Source organism: Anabrus simplex, chromosome 9 (genome assembly GCF_040414725.1).
Source record: "Anabrus simplex isolate iqAnaSimp1 chromosome 9, ASM4041472v1, whole genome shotgun sequence".
Classification (NCBI taxonomy): domain Eukaryota; kingdom Metazoa; phylum Arthropoda; class Insecta; order Orthoptera; family Tettigoniidae; genus Anabrus; species Anabrus simplex.
Genome location: NC_090273.1, coordinates 143,886,025 through 143,904,257, shown reverse-complemented (window position 1 = coordinate 143,904,257; position 18,233 = coordinate 143,886,025). Strand labels below are relative to the sequence as shown.

The following is an 18,233-nucleotide window of genomic DNA, read 5'->3' as shown; positions in this document are numbered from 1 at the left end:
TGAAAGGAGTGCCGGCAGAAGGCGAGCCAATAGGAAGTCCACACATCAGTGACGTGATGTGGACTGTGCTTATATTTTGTAATAGAGTGCAACTTTCCAGAATACTGGAAGGAATAAAAATGGAAGACTAGAGACACAACAAATCTCAGGACGATGGGTAATCAATGGGAATAGAATGCTGGTCTGCGAGTGTAGTACATTGTGATAGCTCGTGCCTCAGCTGATGAGTAGTTCTCAGGTGCAGAACTTCAGTCTTTGTTCTGAATAGTCCGCTAAAACAGCTGAGCAGCGAAGCAGTGTAAAATTCGTCCATGAGTTATAATATTCTTTTTCCATGGGTGTGCTAGACAGAGAATTGTGAGTATGAGCTCAGAAGACAGCAATTGAGTATGTGGTGGAAACTACCAGTGAGGGAGAAAGAAGAGAGCAGAATTCACCCCCCCAATGAGCTAAGTACTAAATTGAGTACATCAAATTTCATCTTGAGTATAACTGGGAGCTTCTAGTTTTCAAACTTATTATGTTTATTACCTGAAAGACTTTCAAAATAAGAAGATATCTTAAGGGATATTACAAACAGAGGTGACAGTGTTTTATATGTAAATATTCTGAGATTTATAATTAGTAAGGAAGAAGGGTGAAACTTTAAACTGTGTTGGTTCTTTAGGCCATTGTAACTAGAACCCAAACTTACAAATGCACCCAACTCTTCAGACTGTTTGTATACAGTACCTATTGGATACAACGATCTTGTGATGCTGTCATGCACATTACATCAGCTACCATGGTCACATCTTGTGTATTCATTCTTCTAATTCAAAATAATAACATCTCAGGTCATGGAAGAGTTTCATTAGTAATACCAAGGCAGCTGCAGGCACACCAAGTCTTCTTAGCGATCTACTTGCAGCAACAGTCCACAATACTTGGAAGGAACTCCATCACACACTTCACAACTTTGGACTGTCTGGAAGGCTGTTAGTGCCATACTGAGGACAAAGGCTACATAGACAAACACTGGTTGCCATGGTTACAATGTTAAGAGAGAGAGAGAGACACCATGTTAACATAGAAATCATTCCAATACATGTATCCGAGCTATAACCACTTCTTGAAAAAACGTCACATAGATGTTTCGCTGGAGCACCCCAACCCCAATTTGAATGAAGTCAAAAGACTGAGTGTCCTAAGTGGCTGAAGCGACGTGTAAAAATAATGATCATTTTCATAAATCCTGGTACAAAAAACGTGTTGCTCGTTAGTTTCTTATGATTCTTGTATTTATATTTCTAACAAAGTTGTTGGTAAAGAAGACGAGTCTAGCCACATTCATCACATCTTCACTCAGTCCTTCTCGTACTTACCTGTAGTTTTAAGAACCCAAGAGGCGACGCTGAAATCTGATAAACTGCAGTCACTGTTGTAAATCCCGACAGGAGAGTTTGAGAAACCGCAAGACTCTAGGTAACTAGCAGTAATCCACTCTTCATAGGTGATGTTGGCAAGTCTTGGGAGATCATAGAAAATGGTCTGCAAGGATGCAGACACTAAATCATTGAAACACAACGAAAAATATTTGATCACACTGAAAACAAATACAGATCATTTTCAATTAATGACTGCTACAATGAAACAATCACATTAAAATGTACCAAGAGTATGTACAAATTCTAGAGAAACTAAATACATAACCAACTAGCTAATTCAACTGTCTACTAGTCGAAAACACCCAGTGATGCAATCTGACTGATATAATAAGAATTTAATGTCTGTCTGTATATTCAGTGTTATTTTCTTTTTTTTTTTAAGCCATTTTGAAAGGGTCGATACTATGCATGATGCAGAGACCATATCCAAATTGAAAGTTTTGTCTGTCTCTCGGTTATATGAATTGAATAAATGCAGAAACTGTTGATCCATTTCTTATGAAACATGACAATATCGACGTGGAGACGTATAGAATTTCTGTCCATTTGGTTTTATCTTGATACAATAAGGGCCTGTACTACGACTGTCAGATAAACAGCCAGACACGTAGGCTGTAATTTTGCAAACTAGAAGTTAAATATTTTCTTGCGTACTTCCAACGGATTTTAACGACGGTATTGTAATGTGGAAGATGTAGTAACATTTTTATTGGGATAGTAATAAGGTTACTGAAAATATAGTAAAATTTAGCGCGGTGGTGTACGTGTTCCCTGGCGTTTTAGTTTGTTTAGCTCTATTCCCTTTGAAATTGTACTACTAGAATCCAATATCAGACTCTTATTAAGCTATAATGTGGAAGTCCAGGTCAAAAACAGAATTAGGACTGAAATATACACATACGAAGAAATGTTAAAATTAATTAACTGTATAACGAAACTGAAACTGTTATAGAAAATAAAAAGACTGAAAATGTAACCTGGACACAAAAGTTAAGATTCAGGTTATGTATCTTTTTTTGTCTAGTACTATTTTCGAGGATGCGCATTACTGCGAAAATAACGTGTATATTCGTAATTAATGCCACTGATGCAGCAGAGGATAATTAATTTTATTATTAATTCAATTTATTGTTTGCTCATTGAATAAGTAGTTAGTTTCTTCCTTTCCAATACAATGTGAGAATAGTAACTGGCAAGCATTTATCTCACTTTATTGTAAATACTTAGTAGTAAGTTGTTATGAAGTCAAACAAATATAACCTCCTTAACATCCTCATTCGACGGACGAATCGACATGAACGACGACGTATACCTTTACTCCATATGTGCGTCGCGGATAGATTTGGAATAGAACCCACACTTTCGACATGCATTCTAATGATTAGGAAATGTGTGCTATCACCTCTAGTACCCTACCAACTAACATTTAGAAGATGATATAGATGTTAATTCCCATAGGGAACTTAAAATATTTGTCCTGAATGAGTAAATTTATAATACCAATATAATGGTCCATTATTGGACATTATAAATTTTCCAGCTAACTCATTCTTGGTTGCCTGTGTTTTGCCTTTGTGTGCTAAGTTGGGCTCGTCAGTTGGGTCCAATAACGGACCATTATATTGGTATTATAAATTTACTCATTCAGGACAAATATTTTAAGTTCCCTATGGGAATTAACATCTATATCATCTGATGGCCAGGCAGGCATCAATTTTTGAAAATGAAACATAGCTCTCATAGTGCATTGGCACTGCTGGTGGCTTCAAATAGCCTATGCAGTGGCCTCCACGGTATGCACTAGCCTCGCGTCTTGGGAGGTGTGCTAAGACCCAACTGACGAGCCCAACTTAGCACACGAAGGCGAAACGCAGGCAACCAAGAATGAGTTAGCTGGAAAATTTATAATGTCCAATAACGGACCATTATATTGGTATTATAACATTTAGAAGCTAAAAAAGTGTTAGACTATTGGGACTCGAACCCACGAAAAACTGCATAGCAGTTGACGATGTTGCCCTAACGACCAAGGCTACCCGTGAAGCTTGCTGTTGACTTGCTTGTGTGCAACTTATATAGTCAGTAGCGACAACTTGATAGCTTGGGAAATCTTTATGAATTCTGTGATAGCTCAACAGGAAGCATGACATACATCATAAATATATATAAAGATTACATTGTAACAACTTATTTTCGCACAGCATCATGCAGATGTAGATTCATCTTGATGTGTAGCCATCTTGATTCTTACAGTAGCGTCCCCGATAGGAGCAAAGTCCCAGATAAGAACGTTAACTGCCTCTATAACTTCGGCATAGCTAACCTCAAGAATATTCTCCCAGATTGCACATAAACGAATCGTAGTACGCGTTTCCAACCGAACTTCAAGATAAATGTGCAAACTGCCACATAAATTTAAACTGCACTTTTATCTGGCTGTCGTGGTACAGGCCCTAAGTAGGAGCTGAGAAATAACCTCAAGAATACCACCCGTCGAGCACATAGGACTGAAGAAAGAGTTCAGAGCAACCTCTCTCACGGGCCACCAATACTATGTATCATCCCTCTTATCCAGTTGCATGACCATAAAGTTTATTCATCGGTTTCTTGCTAACTAGTGACTGTATTTGGCACTTTCTTGCTCCCTGAGTAGAATACAAAGCCATATAAACTAAACTCCTTAATATGCCATGTATAAAGAAGCTCTAATGTTAATGTTAATTGTGTTTACATTCCGCTAACTACTGTTATGGTTTTCGGAAGCGCCGAGGTGCGGGAATTTACTCTTACATGAGTTCTTTTATGTGCCAGTAAATCTAGCGACACAAGGCTGTCTTATTTGAGCCCTTTCAAATACCATCAGACTGAGCCAGGATCGAACCTAAGTTGTGGTCAGAAGACCAGCACCTCGACTGTCAGAGCCATTCAGCCCAGCAAAGGAAGCTCTCCAGTGACAGGTAATTAGAGAACTAAATGAATAATAGCTAGAGACTGGACGTTTGGTGAAATGCTGGGCTGATATATGAAATGAAATGGCGTATGGCTTTTAGTGCTAGGAGTGTCCGAGACAAGTTCGGCTCGCCAGGTGCAGATCTTTTGATTTGAGGCCCGTAGGTGACCTGTGCATCGTGATGAGGATGAAATGATGCTGAAGATGACTCATACACCCAGCCCCCCTGCCACAGAAATTAACCAATTATGGTTCAAATTCCCGGCCCTGCCGGCAATCGAACCTGGGACCCCTGTGACCAAAGGCCAGGAAGCTAACCATTTAGCCATGGAGCTGGACGGCTGATATATGAAAGAGTTACATAGATATAAACATGTTTTGACATAACAGGGCCAAGTTTTATTTTGAATATTTTTGCCTTTGTTGGATTTTATAAGACTTTGTGCCTCTTTTTGCCTTTTAAAACTATATTCACTTTTCCCTATTATTTTGGTACTTGGGATGAGTAGTGTCACAAGATGGGACTACAACACACGAGATCAGTAACAAATGGCAAGAAAGTTTTACCAGAGCATCAGAGTTTAAGGGATATATAAGGGGTAGTCAAATGAAAATAAAACACCCGCTATAATGTCACCATGGAATGGTTTTATTCAAAAGTAATCACCAAAACCGTTAATACATTTATCACACTGGGAGACAAGATTATCAATTCCAGTTTTGTAGATAGAGGTAGGTCGCTGACGGATCTACAATCGCACCCACTCTAGCATTTCCTCATCCGAATGAAACCGACGTCCACGAATGTCTCTCTTCAGGTCGCTAAAAATGTGAAAATCACAAGGTGAAAGATCTGGGCTGTACGGGGAGTGTTTCTCAACCAAATCGCTGAAGCACAGCACTGACGTGCGCCCCTCTTGGAATCTCCTCTCTCCTATGCCACTTGTCATGGACATGCAGTGTTCGCCATACACAGCAGAGATGCGACAATGAGTTTGGCATATTCCAGCACCTACAGCCACCAGGAAATGAACCACACTTCTCTGCTCTTCTTTGCTTGCCTCCATTTCTATAGCTGGGTGAACACACAAAGACATAACCCAACAATTGCGTGCAGCTGTGAGTTGTTGCTATGCAGTTCTCGTACCACAGCAACGGCAGCTTTAGCGCAGAATGTGTGTTATGGCAGGTGTTCGGTTTTACATTTGACTGCCCCTTGTAGTATGGAATGAAAAGGTCCCACAACGATGCATATAAGAGTTTTATAAGACGTATTTTGTCCCTATTCTGACATATAGAAACACAGACTACAACGTCCAGAGAGTGGTGGAAGCAGCTCGAGAAGACAAATGAGGACCATATAAGGAATACAGAGATACGGGAAAGGATGGGGATAGACGAACCACAAAACAGAACAGGGACCAGTACTCTGATGTAGGATGGATATAATGAGAACCCACAGAGCAATGATGGAATGGAAGGAGACAGGAACAAGATAAAAGGGGAGAACAAAGAAAGTGGTGGATAATGAAACTAGAAGGAAGCAGTGGGGAGCTGAGGTGTGAACTGGCCCACCGTGTTCAGAGAATAAGGTGGAAGCACAGGCAGAAGACGTCGGCACTGGTCCATTACCACATCTGGCAAGGAGTCAGACAGTGCGTGCAGAAGAAGAAGAGATTCTTTAAAGAACATACTGTAAATGTGCTATTCTAATTTTCTCTCATCCAAGAATGTAATACTGATTACATGTCCCTGCTGGTAATGGTAAAGGGATCAGCAGATAACAAGTTCTCCAACTGTTGTACATACACAGACATTTCTCTCAATTACCAAGGCTTCCTGAACTTCCTAAATGACTGATAAATATCCTCCCTTTACATTAGTTAATATGGAACGGTCTTTCTCAGCAACGAAAACTATTTAGACTTATAGGAGACAGAGTTTGAACACAGAGAATTTGAAAAAATACCTTTCAGTAAAGTGCAATGAGGTAAATGATTGATCTATTCCGTCTGATAGGTGTGCGAGTTGGAACACTGACATTTTGAAGAAATGGTTTGTAGTAGTGTGTAATAGATAGCAGTAAACATTTCTATGTTCTTATGTGAGCATATATATATATATACAGTAATTACTGATATTACTTTTCACTGGCTTCTTTTAAATTTGAAGTGTCTTTAGAGGCTTATTGCCTGTTTGGACAACTCTGAGTACCCAAAGTATCCGGGCTATAATAATAAAGAGTTGAAAATGCTGTCCGGAAATGCATTATGTTTAACACAGTCATTTAGTCTCAGGTGCCAGAAATCAAGTGTTCTGAGTTGATGTCACCTGAGCAACTTGCGGGTCAATTTCGAAATTCCATTCTCAGTAACAGGTAGCATCACTGTATTTAAGCACCCTGATCAGAAAAACTGCTATTTGCTTTACGTAGCATCGACACAGATATGTCTTATGGCGACGATGGGCTAGGAAAGGCCTGGAATTGGAAGGAAGGGGCCGTGGCCTTAATTAAGATACAACGCCGGCATTTGCCTGGTGTGAAAATGGGAAACCACAGAAAACCATCTTCAGGGCTGCCGACAGTTGGGCTCGAACCCACTATCTCTCGATTACTGGATACTGGCCACACTTAAGCGACTGCAGCTATCGAGCTCGGTAAATCAGCAAAACTGAAACTCTATGTAGACAGACTAGAATGCCCAGATAATTTAGATGAAAAAATGTGCCAACAGTTTCTAATGGTTCCCGTGAGAAGAAACTTACCTCCAGGGTATAGTGATTGAGAGGATGGAAAGAAGTGAAGTAGAAATCCTCCAGGAGCTTCTGAGCATTCTTCATAGAACTGCCAGACTCCAGACTGGTCAACAAGCTGGACTGAACAACACCATACTTCTCTACTACGGTGACGATGTTGTGCTGCTTTGCAAACTCCCAGAGTTTCTGCAGAGCAACCTGAAACAAGGATAGTAATTGGTGCTGTACATATATTACATTATAATATTTACTCATACAAAAAAGTAAGCAAAAATAAGAAGAGGTGTGAGACAAGGCTGTTCCCTAGAGTGGTGGTTCGTGACTTTCGTCACCGGGGGTTCAACAAACTTTTGTAGACACTTGTATCAAAGTTTAAAAATAGAAGAAAACTTAAAGGATGTATGTTTGCACCATTTACAATGTTGGTAACTTAATTTTAGGAACTTGTGTGAGCTAGGCAATTAGTGTTTTCATTAGTAATATCTTCCTGATCCGCTTTTGCTCAGTGACTAAGTTAAGTGTCCCTCCAAAAAGTAATTATTCCAAAGAAAACAAATGGATCGATATTTAGTAAGTATCGATAAATTTGAGAGAAAATATTTATCAGAGTTTGGCAGTTTAATGTGACTTTTGGTAGCAATGATGCTTGTCAACGCCAGCGCTAACTATGTGCAGACATGTGCGCTTTCTCAGCTGCCATAGTTTTAAATTCTTGCAAGGACAACAGATAGCAGGTGCATACTATTTTTCTAAGCCCCACAACTTGACTTGCGATTATGACGGCGTGCAAGAGTAGCATAGTGAGCATGCGTGTAGTACAGATTTCCGTTTTTGTGATATCCTGGCCTCGTCTTCATGCACCTCACCTCTCACGCTGCCTAGGTACGGACACAGAACTCGCCTTGCAAGGAGGTGCATTTTAGCTGAGTATCCAGCCACAGACTTTGCGCAGCTCGCATGAACTGACAGTCAGTATGAATATATTGCAGATAGATGGGCTTAGCAAAAGCTTCAAGATTGAAAAGGAAGCTGTGAAAATTAAGTAGTTAATTTCAATTTGATATAAACTGGAGATTCCTCGCTCCATTGCGCTATACCAGAAACTGCCACTGGTCCGCCATCTCCCTATCTGTTCAGTTTATTCACAGAAGGTGCAATCATCATAATGAAGCAGAAAACAAAAGGAATCAAAATTAATGTTGAACGAATTCATTGTAATTGTTTGCTGATGATGCTGCTATACTCGCAGACAACAAACAGGAAACAAATAGGATGCTCGATGCACTAAGCAAAATTGTAAAGAAACTAAAACAGGCAATAAATGCAAAGAAGACAAAGTCATGGGAGTTGAAAAAACAGCACAAAAAAAAACAGAGGCAAAGTTAAATTAGTACAGGTGAAGGAATTGTGCTATTTAGGAAGTGTCGTTGAGGCTGAAAACAGATGCCTCACTGAGGTTGAAGTAAGGATAGTGAATGGCGGTCACTTGACACTTTTTCACAAGCAGTGTGAACATATTTCCAAAGCATGCATTTAATGACTGTGACAGAAACATTGCTACTTTAAAAAAAAAAAATTATAACTGATCCAAATTCAATCAATCAATCAATCAATCAATCAATCAATCAATCAATCAATCAATCAATACTGATCTGCATTTAGGGCAGTTGCCCAGGTGGCAGATTCTCAATCTGTTATTTTCCTAGTCTTTTCTTAAATGATTGCAAAGAAATTGGAAATTTATTGAACATCTCCCTTAGTAAGTTATTCCAATCCCTAACTCCCCTTCCTAAAAACAAATATTTGCACCACACTGTACTTTCAGTTACAATGGAACTCATTGAATTTTATTTTAAAATTCAGCAGTCCCTTATTCTGACATTCCAGATTTAACTCATCCACTCCCGTAGACGCCTTAAGGCATTTAAGAGCAGCCTATGTGCAGGACCGTATCCGAGTTAAGGCGTTTAAGGTTGTGCGATGTAAATGTTCTTTCGAAATTAGCGCTAAATTCGTACGAAGTCGTAGTTCGTGTTGAAAACCATATGTGGCATATAAATGAACAGTCTGATACCCTGACTACCTGAACACAGGGTACATACCAATGCTTTCTTTCTTTTCTTTCTTTGAGTAAACATGGACCTAAGCCAGTCGTATTATTCTTGTGAGGATGTGTAGCGAAGTGAGTTATTGTGTCGCTATAAAATGACGAGTTACAAACACAGTATACGAAGTGAGGAAATTGAAGACCTACTACTGAACGATGATTCTGGTGATTAACTCATCCCTGATTTCAGTGATAGCGAAACCAATTCTGATTATAATATATCAGACTCTGGGCAAAGTGAAATTCAGCACATTCAAGTAACCGATATGCATCCATCTTATTACCCGCCTGCAATCAAGTTCACTGGCCGGGTAGGATTAAGTGTTGACATCGAAAATAGCAACGAAATTATGTCTTTCTTTAATTTATTTGTAAATGACGATTGCCTTGAATATGTATGCCATCAGACAAACCTTTAGGCAGAACAAGTTATTAGTGCAGCACCACGTCCATTCACTAAATATTCTATTTTTCAGACGTGCAAAACCGGTCGATGTACATGAGATGAAATTGTTTTTAGGACTAATGTTTGTCACCAGAATAATTCAAAAATCATAACTGAAAATGTACTGGACAGAGGCACTATTTTCAACTCGCCGACTTTTTCGAAAACCATGGCACAAACCCAGTTCGAAAACATATTGTCATTCTTGAACTTTAACGACAGCAGTCATTATGAGGGGAATCCTGATAGGCTGTACAAAATTAGGGCTATTCTCGAAAGGCTCAGCGACCAGTTTTCATGCAGTAACACACATTTATTGTAAAATAGTACACTACAGAGATGAGGGGATTTTAAAAGGCTGGGCAGGAGGTTTAAATCACCTGCTGAGAAGCTGGTAGTCAACCTGTTAATAGCCATGGATTTCTTTCTCTCTTGGGATATCTCAAACAAAGCATCGATGCCAAGTTACACTGAAGAATTTTCAATGGGATTACTAGAGTATAATTAACTCTGATTTGAGGACATAAAAGTTAATAAATCAGTACCTGAGCGTACAGCCGAACATTGAAGTGTTGAGCCATACACCACGGGAGGATCTCCTGCATGCTCCTGTCAAGGAACACAGCGCGGTCTTCTCCTCCAGGGAGTACACGAGCCAGGTGATACAGCACAGAGATGAAGGAACACATGCTACCAGTTCTCTTCTCAGAGGCCTACAAAAGAATTATATACAAAAATATCTGTAAACAAAAATATTTTTAGTCAATTTTACAACAATAAACATTCATGAGAGAACAGGGACAGGATTATAACATTATGTATGGCCAAATTAAGAGCCCATATACGCATACAGTTTCATCTCAATTTGAAGTGAGACAATTCTACCCACCCTGGCTCCTTGCCACACACATACAGCTTATCATCTTCAGTCCGCCCTGTGATCTGGCTAAGTGTAGATGTGCACACGTTTCTGGTGGGAAAATGTTTCACAAGTGTATTCATTTAATAAAAAACTGTGTGTTTTGGATACCATTCCATGAAGTTATGGTCATATGACTTGGAGCAAAATGGAACATAAAAAATTAAATTACCTTAGAGCTAAACAATTGCAAGTTCCTTTTCTCAATATTTTGACATTAAAAAAAAGCTGAACAACAACATAAAACATGTCCAAAAAAAATGTTTTATAAAAATCCAACCAATCCTTTCAGAGATATTGCTGGAAGTGTCAGCAAAATGTTGTTTGCTTGCTCTCCTAAATTGTTTGGCGCTTATGTTTGTTTGATTACTCAGTCATCCAAACAGGCAAACATTCAATCTTTATTTAATTCTCAATTCATTATTGACATAAACTGCTTATGTAGAAGTTGGATGTTATTTTAATTAGCATGAACACATCTAAATGTAATGTTCAGTCCTCAAAAAGGAGAAATACAGGGTAATTTACCTGGTGAAACACTTTCCAAAATTCAGTTCGGAGATCGCTGTGATGAAACAGCAACCGGACTAGCATCCACTCCTGCTGGTAGCGCACGCTCGGCTGATGGTTCTCTAACAACAGACAGTTACTCAACCACTCTAGCATGTGGCTGCACTGCTCCTGGAATAAAACACAAGCTCCGTTAGTTATGGTTTCAGAGAGAAGCAAATCGTTAATAGTGTGTCTAAGATCACGGGTTCAATCCTCCCAGAGGTCAGAAAACTTTTTAACCCAAAGCTCTGAGTGTTGGACAAGGCAAAAGAAGCATGATCAGGAAATGCAGATGCTGCGATGGTCAGCTGGTGTCACCCTCTTGGACTGAGTGCGCAATGAGCACATACAAGGATCATTTAGTATGGCCCCTATCAGTGAGAAATTGGAGGAGCAGTAGTTGCGCTGGTACGGACATGTACAAGGTCAAGATGAAGATCATCCCATTAAGAGAGCTCTTGCAATCGAGGAAACAAGAAGAGGATGCGGACGTCCAAGAGCAACGTGGTGGCGTACAGCCGAAAAGGCCTTGAATAGCAGCATTGCAATGGCGGAGACATCCAACCGCAGGAAGTACTCTCTAAGAGTCAGAAGAGCCGAACCGGAGTGATACTTGGGACTGTCCATTGTGGGCACACATACGGCCAGAAAAGAAGAAGAAGAATGTCTATTTATATAACTCTACTTGTACAGTGAAACTTGCCTAAGAGGCCACCTTCACTCCGTGGTCTCAATGATCATTTTTCTCTACAGCTGGTTAGTATGCCCATTAAGCCTGTGTAAATATCCCTTCCTGTAACCAGTCACCTCAAAAGCCACAATCAAATCTACAAGTCTGAGTCATCAGTAGAAGCCCACTGGGTGAAATATTATCTCTACAGTGAACACCACGACACTCCCAAATTGAAGGGAATGGATAAAATGATGCCCTTGCCAAGAAAGGTGCTAAAGTTTCACCAATTGTGAATAATGAAATATCTTACTCGGAAAAGGAAATATCTCGGAAGCAGTGGAGAGATGCCATTTTGAACATCCCTGACTGGCCACAGAGAGAGGCACTTGCAAAGTTTTGTCTGGGTATCAGACATGACTGCCTAGGTCAGGGATAGCGAACCTTTAACACATGAACACGACTTATGTGGCACACCGCATAACATACTAACATGTAATAAAGAGGTCAAAAATTTTGCAACATAGCATATTTCAACATTACACTTTTAAAGAAGTATGTCGCAATTAAATCTTTGGCTTTATTTTTTACAAATTTTATTAGATTAAAGCAAAAATGTACCTGTTTTTAATATGTAATTTTCTGTGATGTTTGAAAAATAAAATCATGGAACATTCAGTTGAATGATTTTGTATGTAATGCAATCTAATACCTAAATGAAGTCAATGAGGGGTTTCATGACGATTTTAAAGGAAATTAACCGATGGCACAGTAGACAATAAAAAGTAATAAACAAGACCTTAACCTTTTCACTGCTGCGATCAAGGATACTCGACCTGCCTGAAATGGTTTGCCAGTGCTGCCATCGAATATACTCGATCTGCCTTATAACTGTGTTATATGCTTCTGCCATCTATTAATAACACTTTAACTAAGTAGTTTATATTTTTTTTTCGCGAGTAGTTCTGCAGGAAACATTTTTATTTGTCACAGTTGTAAACATCGTATTTGAATGATGGCTGCCGCATACGAACGTAAGATGCGTTCGAGGGAATCTTACACTTTTAGAGGAGATTATGTCCGATGTGAATTTCAACAGTGACAGTATTGGTATTGAAGATATTAGTGAAGTGATCAGTGTTGCCAACTTAGCGGATTTTCCGCTAAATTTGGCGGAATTAGAAGCCTGCCGGCGGAGAAATATATTATTTGGCGCACAGCAGATTTTTGGGGGGCATTCTAGATTTATTATAGTAGAATTTAGTGTTTTATCCATTTTACGTTCTTTAAAGTTTATACTCCGGTCTGTCTCCGAGCTATTCCACATTTCTTTTCAGGAGCTAGCAGTCACATGAGGAAAACATGTTATTTAGATTTTATGTTATGGAATCACGGTATCATAAATTTGTAATACGTGCGGAAAGGGTACTTATTTCTTAGTTGACGAATGATGACAGGTAATGAAACTGTGAGAGAGCAGCATTTATATTAATGCTATGAAGGAAGACCGTTTAATGAACTGACCTGTTCTGTGTGTGGCCCTTGAGGTAGATTCACCTAGTTTGCACCTGGTAGTAAAACCCCTACAAGTTTTAGCTTGCCGGCTCGCAGGCAGAGGTTTAATCCCAGTGAAACTCACAGATCAGGTGAGTGCAGATATTTATTATTATTATTATTATTATTATTATTATTATTATTATTATTATTATTATTATTATTATTACTCATTTTTATTGCTCATTATTTGAGATCGGATTTCTTGGCGGAATTTTTAGCGGATTTTTTGTAGTATTTAGCGGATCTTGAAAATATAAGTTGTCAACACTGGAAATGATAGGGAGTGATAATGATGATGACAGTCCGACTCGTTGGCTGAACGGTCAGCGTACTGGCCTTCGGTTCAGAGGGTCCCGGGTTCGATTCCCGGCCGGGTCGGGGATTTTAACCGTAATTGGTTAATTCCTATGGCACGGGGGCTGGGTGTATGTGTTGTCTTCATCATCATTTCATCCTCATCACGACGCGCAGGTCACCTACGGGTGTCAAATAGAAAGATAGAAAGACCTGCGCCTGGCGAGCCGAACCCGTCCTGGGATATCCCGGCACTAAAAACCATACGACATTTCATTTCATAATGATGACAGAGGTGATGATTTGCTGCCAGAGAGAGGAAAAAATGACATTGACCTAGGCCTGCCCACATGGTTTACGCCAAAGGAGCAAGCATTTCAAGCGCCAAACCTAGCTATGTCCAATACAGTAATAATTTGACTCCTGAATGCCCTGAAATGGATTATTTCAAGGTATTTGAGCATGAAGAGCTGTTGGCGAGGGTAGCGGATGGTTGATGCTAAGTTCATGGCAAGTTCCGCTCTACTTTGGTCAATATTGTGTGTTTAATTTAATCTTTCTGCTGTTAATCGTGTGTATAGTTTGGTATTGTGCATAAATATAGTAGGCATAGATCATAATGCAAACGAAAATTTCTAAGCATCTTCCTAATGGACGAAATTTTTGCCACCTCGTGTGGAATCGAACCTTTGGATCCCAAACATAAACTGTCTCCAGCACTGTAGGTACAAACTGGTGAGTTAAAATATCATCTCAAAATATTATTCTGTAGTTAATGCTTGTATTTTATGTTCAAACTGGCGATAATATTTGATGAGGTTGTTGGCTGAAATAATCCAGCACTGGGGTCGCACCAGCCTGTCCAAGAAATCAGCAGCGAAAAGGTTAACTGACTTGCTAGCCAGGAAAGGTTTGCCATTCCTGCTCTAGGGAATTATCTTTATTGCTTTGTCATTCTTCCAGAGCCACACTGCAGACTTTGCAACCAACAGGAGATGACGGACAGACGCCATCTGAAAACATGAGCTGCTCTAACAACCAAGAAGGGTTGTACTGTTTCTGGCAAGCAAGGGGATGCATGAATCCATAATGTATTTATCAGTGTACATGTCATTGGGAAAGAGAAATCTGAGGAGGATGATGAATATTGTTACTTGGATAGTAAAATAACTAACAATAAGATAAGTAAGGAAGCAAGGACATGCATATCAGACTTTTGTGAGGAGAGTGATATTGTATGAAAGTGAAATATGGACAGTAACTAGCACAGAGACACTCTTTCACCTGAATGAACACTCAAAATACAAAAAACCCCAGAAGATTGAAAGAAGAACTGGAATAACCTACATCAACAAAATATACCAGAAAGATGGACAGTGGCGGATAGTACCCAACAGGAGACGATGGAAAACCTGCGCTGTTCTAACAACCAAGTCGTGTACAAAGAGATGAACCCACCGCTGATACTACAGTGCATTTCTCTCATCGGTTGGCCGGCAGGTGCGCCCAGCTTATCCGTTGACTCATCACTTCCCGTTACGCAGCGCAGTGACAGCATGGGAATGCCGTCTGGTTCCATGGCTAAATGGTTAGCATGCTGGCCTTTGGTCACAGGGGTCCAGGGCTCGATTCCCGGCAGGGTGAGGAATTTTAACCCTAACTGGTTAATTACCCTGGCACGAGGAATGGGTGCATGTGTCGTCTTCGTCATCATTTCATCCTCATCACGACATGCAGGTCGCCTATGGGTGTCAAATCAAAAGATGAGCTAAAGTCCTCGGACACCTCCCAGCACTAAAAGCCATAAGTCATTTCATTTCACAGGAATGCCAGCACTTTGCGGTTCAGGTCCGTGCTTAGTGTTGATCTATCGCTCCAACTGTTCTCGAGTTGTGAAGTGTTATTTCGGGGTATAATTCTCATAATGTACATAGTAGAGCAAAGGGTATTTATGTACTGTGACATACCGTATATGCCCCATAATTAATTTATTCAATATTGTGCAACACTGTGCATTCATCAGATTGGAAAGTTTTGTAGGAGTGGCGGTATGCCAACGGATGTCTTTCTCGACCGCGAGCCAATAGAGGGGAGGCAGAGGCATGCTTTCAAACTGCGGGTATTTTAAACATTTGAACGAGGCTGCAAGGTGTGTCGCAGCATCGCCTGTTGCTAAGCGTTTGAAATAGACCTATCACGAGTGTGTAGGCGTGGTCAACCGCGGCAGCTATCCCCAAGACAAGAGAGCCAGCGACACCAACTTCATACATCGCAGAGCTGACCTTACCATCAACCGGTGGGTGAAATCTGTCACTAAGCCTATGCTTCACGGTTTTAATATGTCCACTGAGTTATGGGTGAATTTAGAGACGCCTCTGAGTTAAAATTTTTGCTACTTATCATTACAATTTTGAACTGACATTTTCAAACGGCTGCCTGCTTTGTTTTCAAATGGCAGTCGAGATGCCGAGCATTAGTCTCCTAGGCAACCCCGTGGTTTGAATGAGACAACTGCAACTATAAAACACCCTAGAGGGGGAAGAAGCTTTCTCATTCGTTTCTCAGTCGTGAGGCCGTGTTCACTCCAGTTGTAATGGTGAAAGTCTTTGTCTCGAATATCGTCAGTGAGTGTATTACCGTTTAGCTGAGACAGAGTGAAATGAGCAGTGACTTAATCTTGAGAACTATGTTAATAATGCACTAACCTGGTGCACTTTAATTCTGTAATTCACGGGAGTGAAAAGTTCATAATTTGTGGTAGTTCAGTTACCTCTGCCCATATTTGGAAGACGGGATTGCCAAGTGCTGTAGGCACGGTTTCGTTCGCATCAGTAAAACGGTACGCGTCGTTGTAGGCATACAATTAACTTTGTAGACCGAACGTGTATTTATGTATGCCTACACTGTTATCGGGTCGTGCCGCGGTCGTGTACTTTGCAAACAGACGGTGATGGCACTTTTCCCGCCGAATAGTAACAGTGAACAAAGTCCTATATCCGTGTGATTTATATAAAGTTTTATTTTAATAGTGTCTGTGTTTAGGGAACGCGTGTACATAGTCAGAGATGCCAACCTTTGAAGTGGGTTCTCAGTAATCCCATTTTTAACTCCCCCCTCTCCCCGACAAAACGTTTACGAGTTAAATACAAAGCACCCCGTTTGCCCTTTCCTACAGCAATCTATTCTAAAGTACAGTGAAACTCTGTTAAGAAGTTTTTCAAGGGATTGCTAAAAGAAAACTTATTAAGCAGGAAACTTCTTAAAAGGGGTAATGCCCAAAAATTATTCTGTACTTTGAAATACATGTGAAACACACAGCCAACATATTTCCTCATTTGTGAACAACATCGAAATAGGCCGATATATAAGAGCTCCTAACAGAAAGCCACAATATAAAAATTCGATTATCATGACAATTTTTTTAGAGATAAAGTAAAATAATTGAACATATCGTATTATAAATATATTTTACTTAATTTTACCCCGTGGCAAGATTCTCCCTTCAAAACTAGAGACATATCCGGAATAAGCTGGTAAAAAAGTGCGAATTCATCGAGATTAAGAACGTTGCAAGGTTTGCTTATTTTAGCAGGCAGAACCATTTCCTTCCATGCTTCCCTTTCCTCCGCACACACACTCTCTGCTTCGCCACAAATTGTTTTGTAAACGATGCCGGCTCGATTTTTAAAGCGGTCCAGCCACCCACTCGACGCTGTAAAAGGTACCATTAATTTGCATGCTTTTTTTTGGCTTTCTCCTTCACAATAGTCCCACTGAAAGGTATGTTTAAACTTTGCTGCAGTTTAAACCATATTAGCAGAGCTTGTTCTATTTCATCATACTTTTCAGATTTAACTTCCTTGCAATTTGCTAAAGTATTCCCTGCAGAAGCAAAGATCTCTTCTTTCTTCGCTACAATGCCGTTCAAAGTAGACAGCGGCATCCCCATCTCCTTTGCCAAAGCAACAAGGGAAAGTGTAGATGACTCCACTTTCCTTATAATCTCCACTTTGTCTTTTATTATTAGTGCCTTTCGCTTGATATCTTTCCTCTGAGTTCCGCTCATTTTCACTTAAATTGTTTGCACGTTGATATTACAAGCACAACTAACTTCGCGACTACTATTCATACTAATTACGACGCTACACTGTGCTTGGCAATCCGTAGCTTAGGTATTCAAGACGCAAAGACAAGACGTGTACTACAGTTTGTTAACATGTGCTTTCTATCTTCCTCACACCCCTGACACCTGCTTCAAGGATAACGGCAGCAAATGGGAAATCTGGCAACTTATTCTTAGAGATTCTTAGAACCTAGGCCTAAATCGCCCCTGCATTCCCACTGGTTATCACGGCAACGGGCGTAGCTTCTGGCTGTTTCGCAAGTACCGCATGGCCAAGCCAGTATTGTGTTTATTTTCCCCGCTTCAATCCTCTTCATGCTATAGGTAATGAAGAAAAGAAACAGGTTCGAAGTTGCAGAAATGAGTGCATGGAAAAGTATCTGGGGTATTACATGGGAGTGATAAAGGCGCAGTAGCAACGCTAGCACACCT

At 40.1% G+C, this 18,233-nt stretch overlaps 1 protein-coding gene across 4 annotated transcripts in view; it reads right to left on the bottom strand.

Annotated features, from left to right (window-relative positions):
* LOC136881099 (probable methyltransferase TARBP1) overlaps positions 1-18,233 on the bottom strand; it is an 84,262-nt gene that overhangs the window by 17,670 nt on the left and 48,359 nt on the right. For 3 of the 4 annotated variants that reach the window (XM_068229223.1, XM_067153726.2, XM_067153724.2), the window contains exons 5-8: positions 11,134-11,286; positions 10,232-10,399; positions 7,144-7,332; positions 1,365-1,530 (exon numbers count right to left, since the gene is read on the bottom strand). In XM_068229223.1, the coding sequence (XP_068085324.1) occupies positions 1,365-1,530; positions 7,144-7,332; positions 10,232-10,399; positions 11,134-11,286 (676 nt within the window). The remainder of the gene's footprint in view (positions 1-1,364; positions 1,531-7,143; positions 7,333-10,231; positions 10,400-11,133; positions 11,287-18,233) is intronic. The other variant, XM_067153725.2, reaches the window with a different exon arrangement.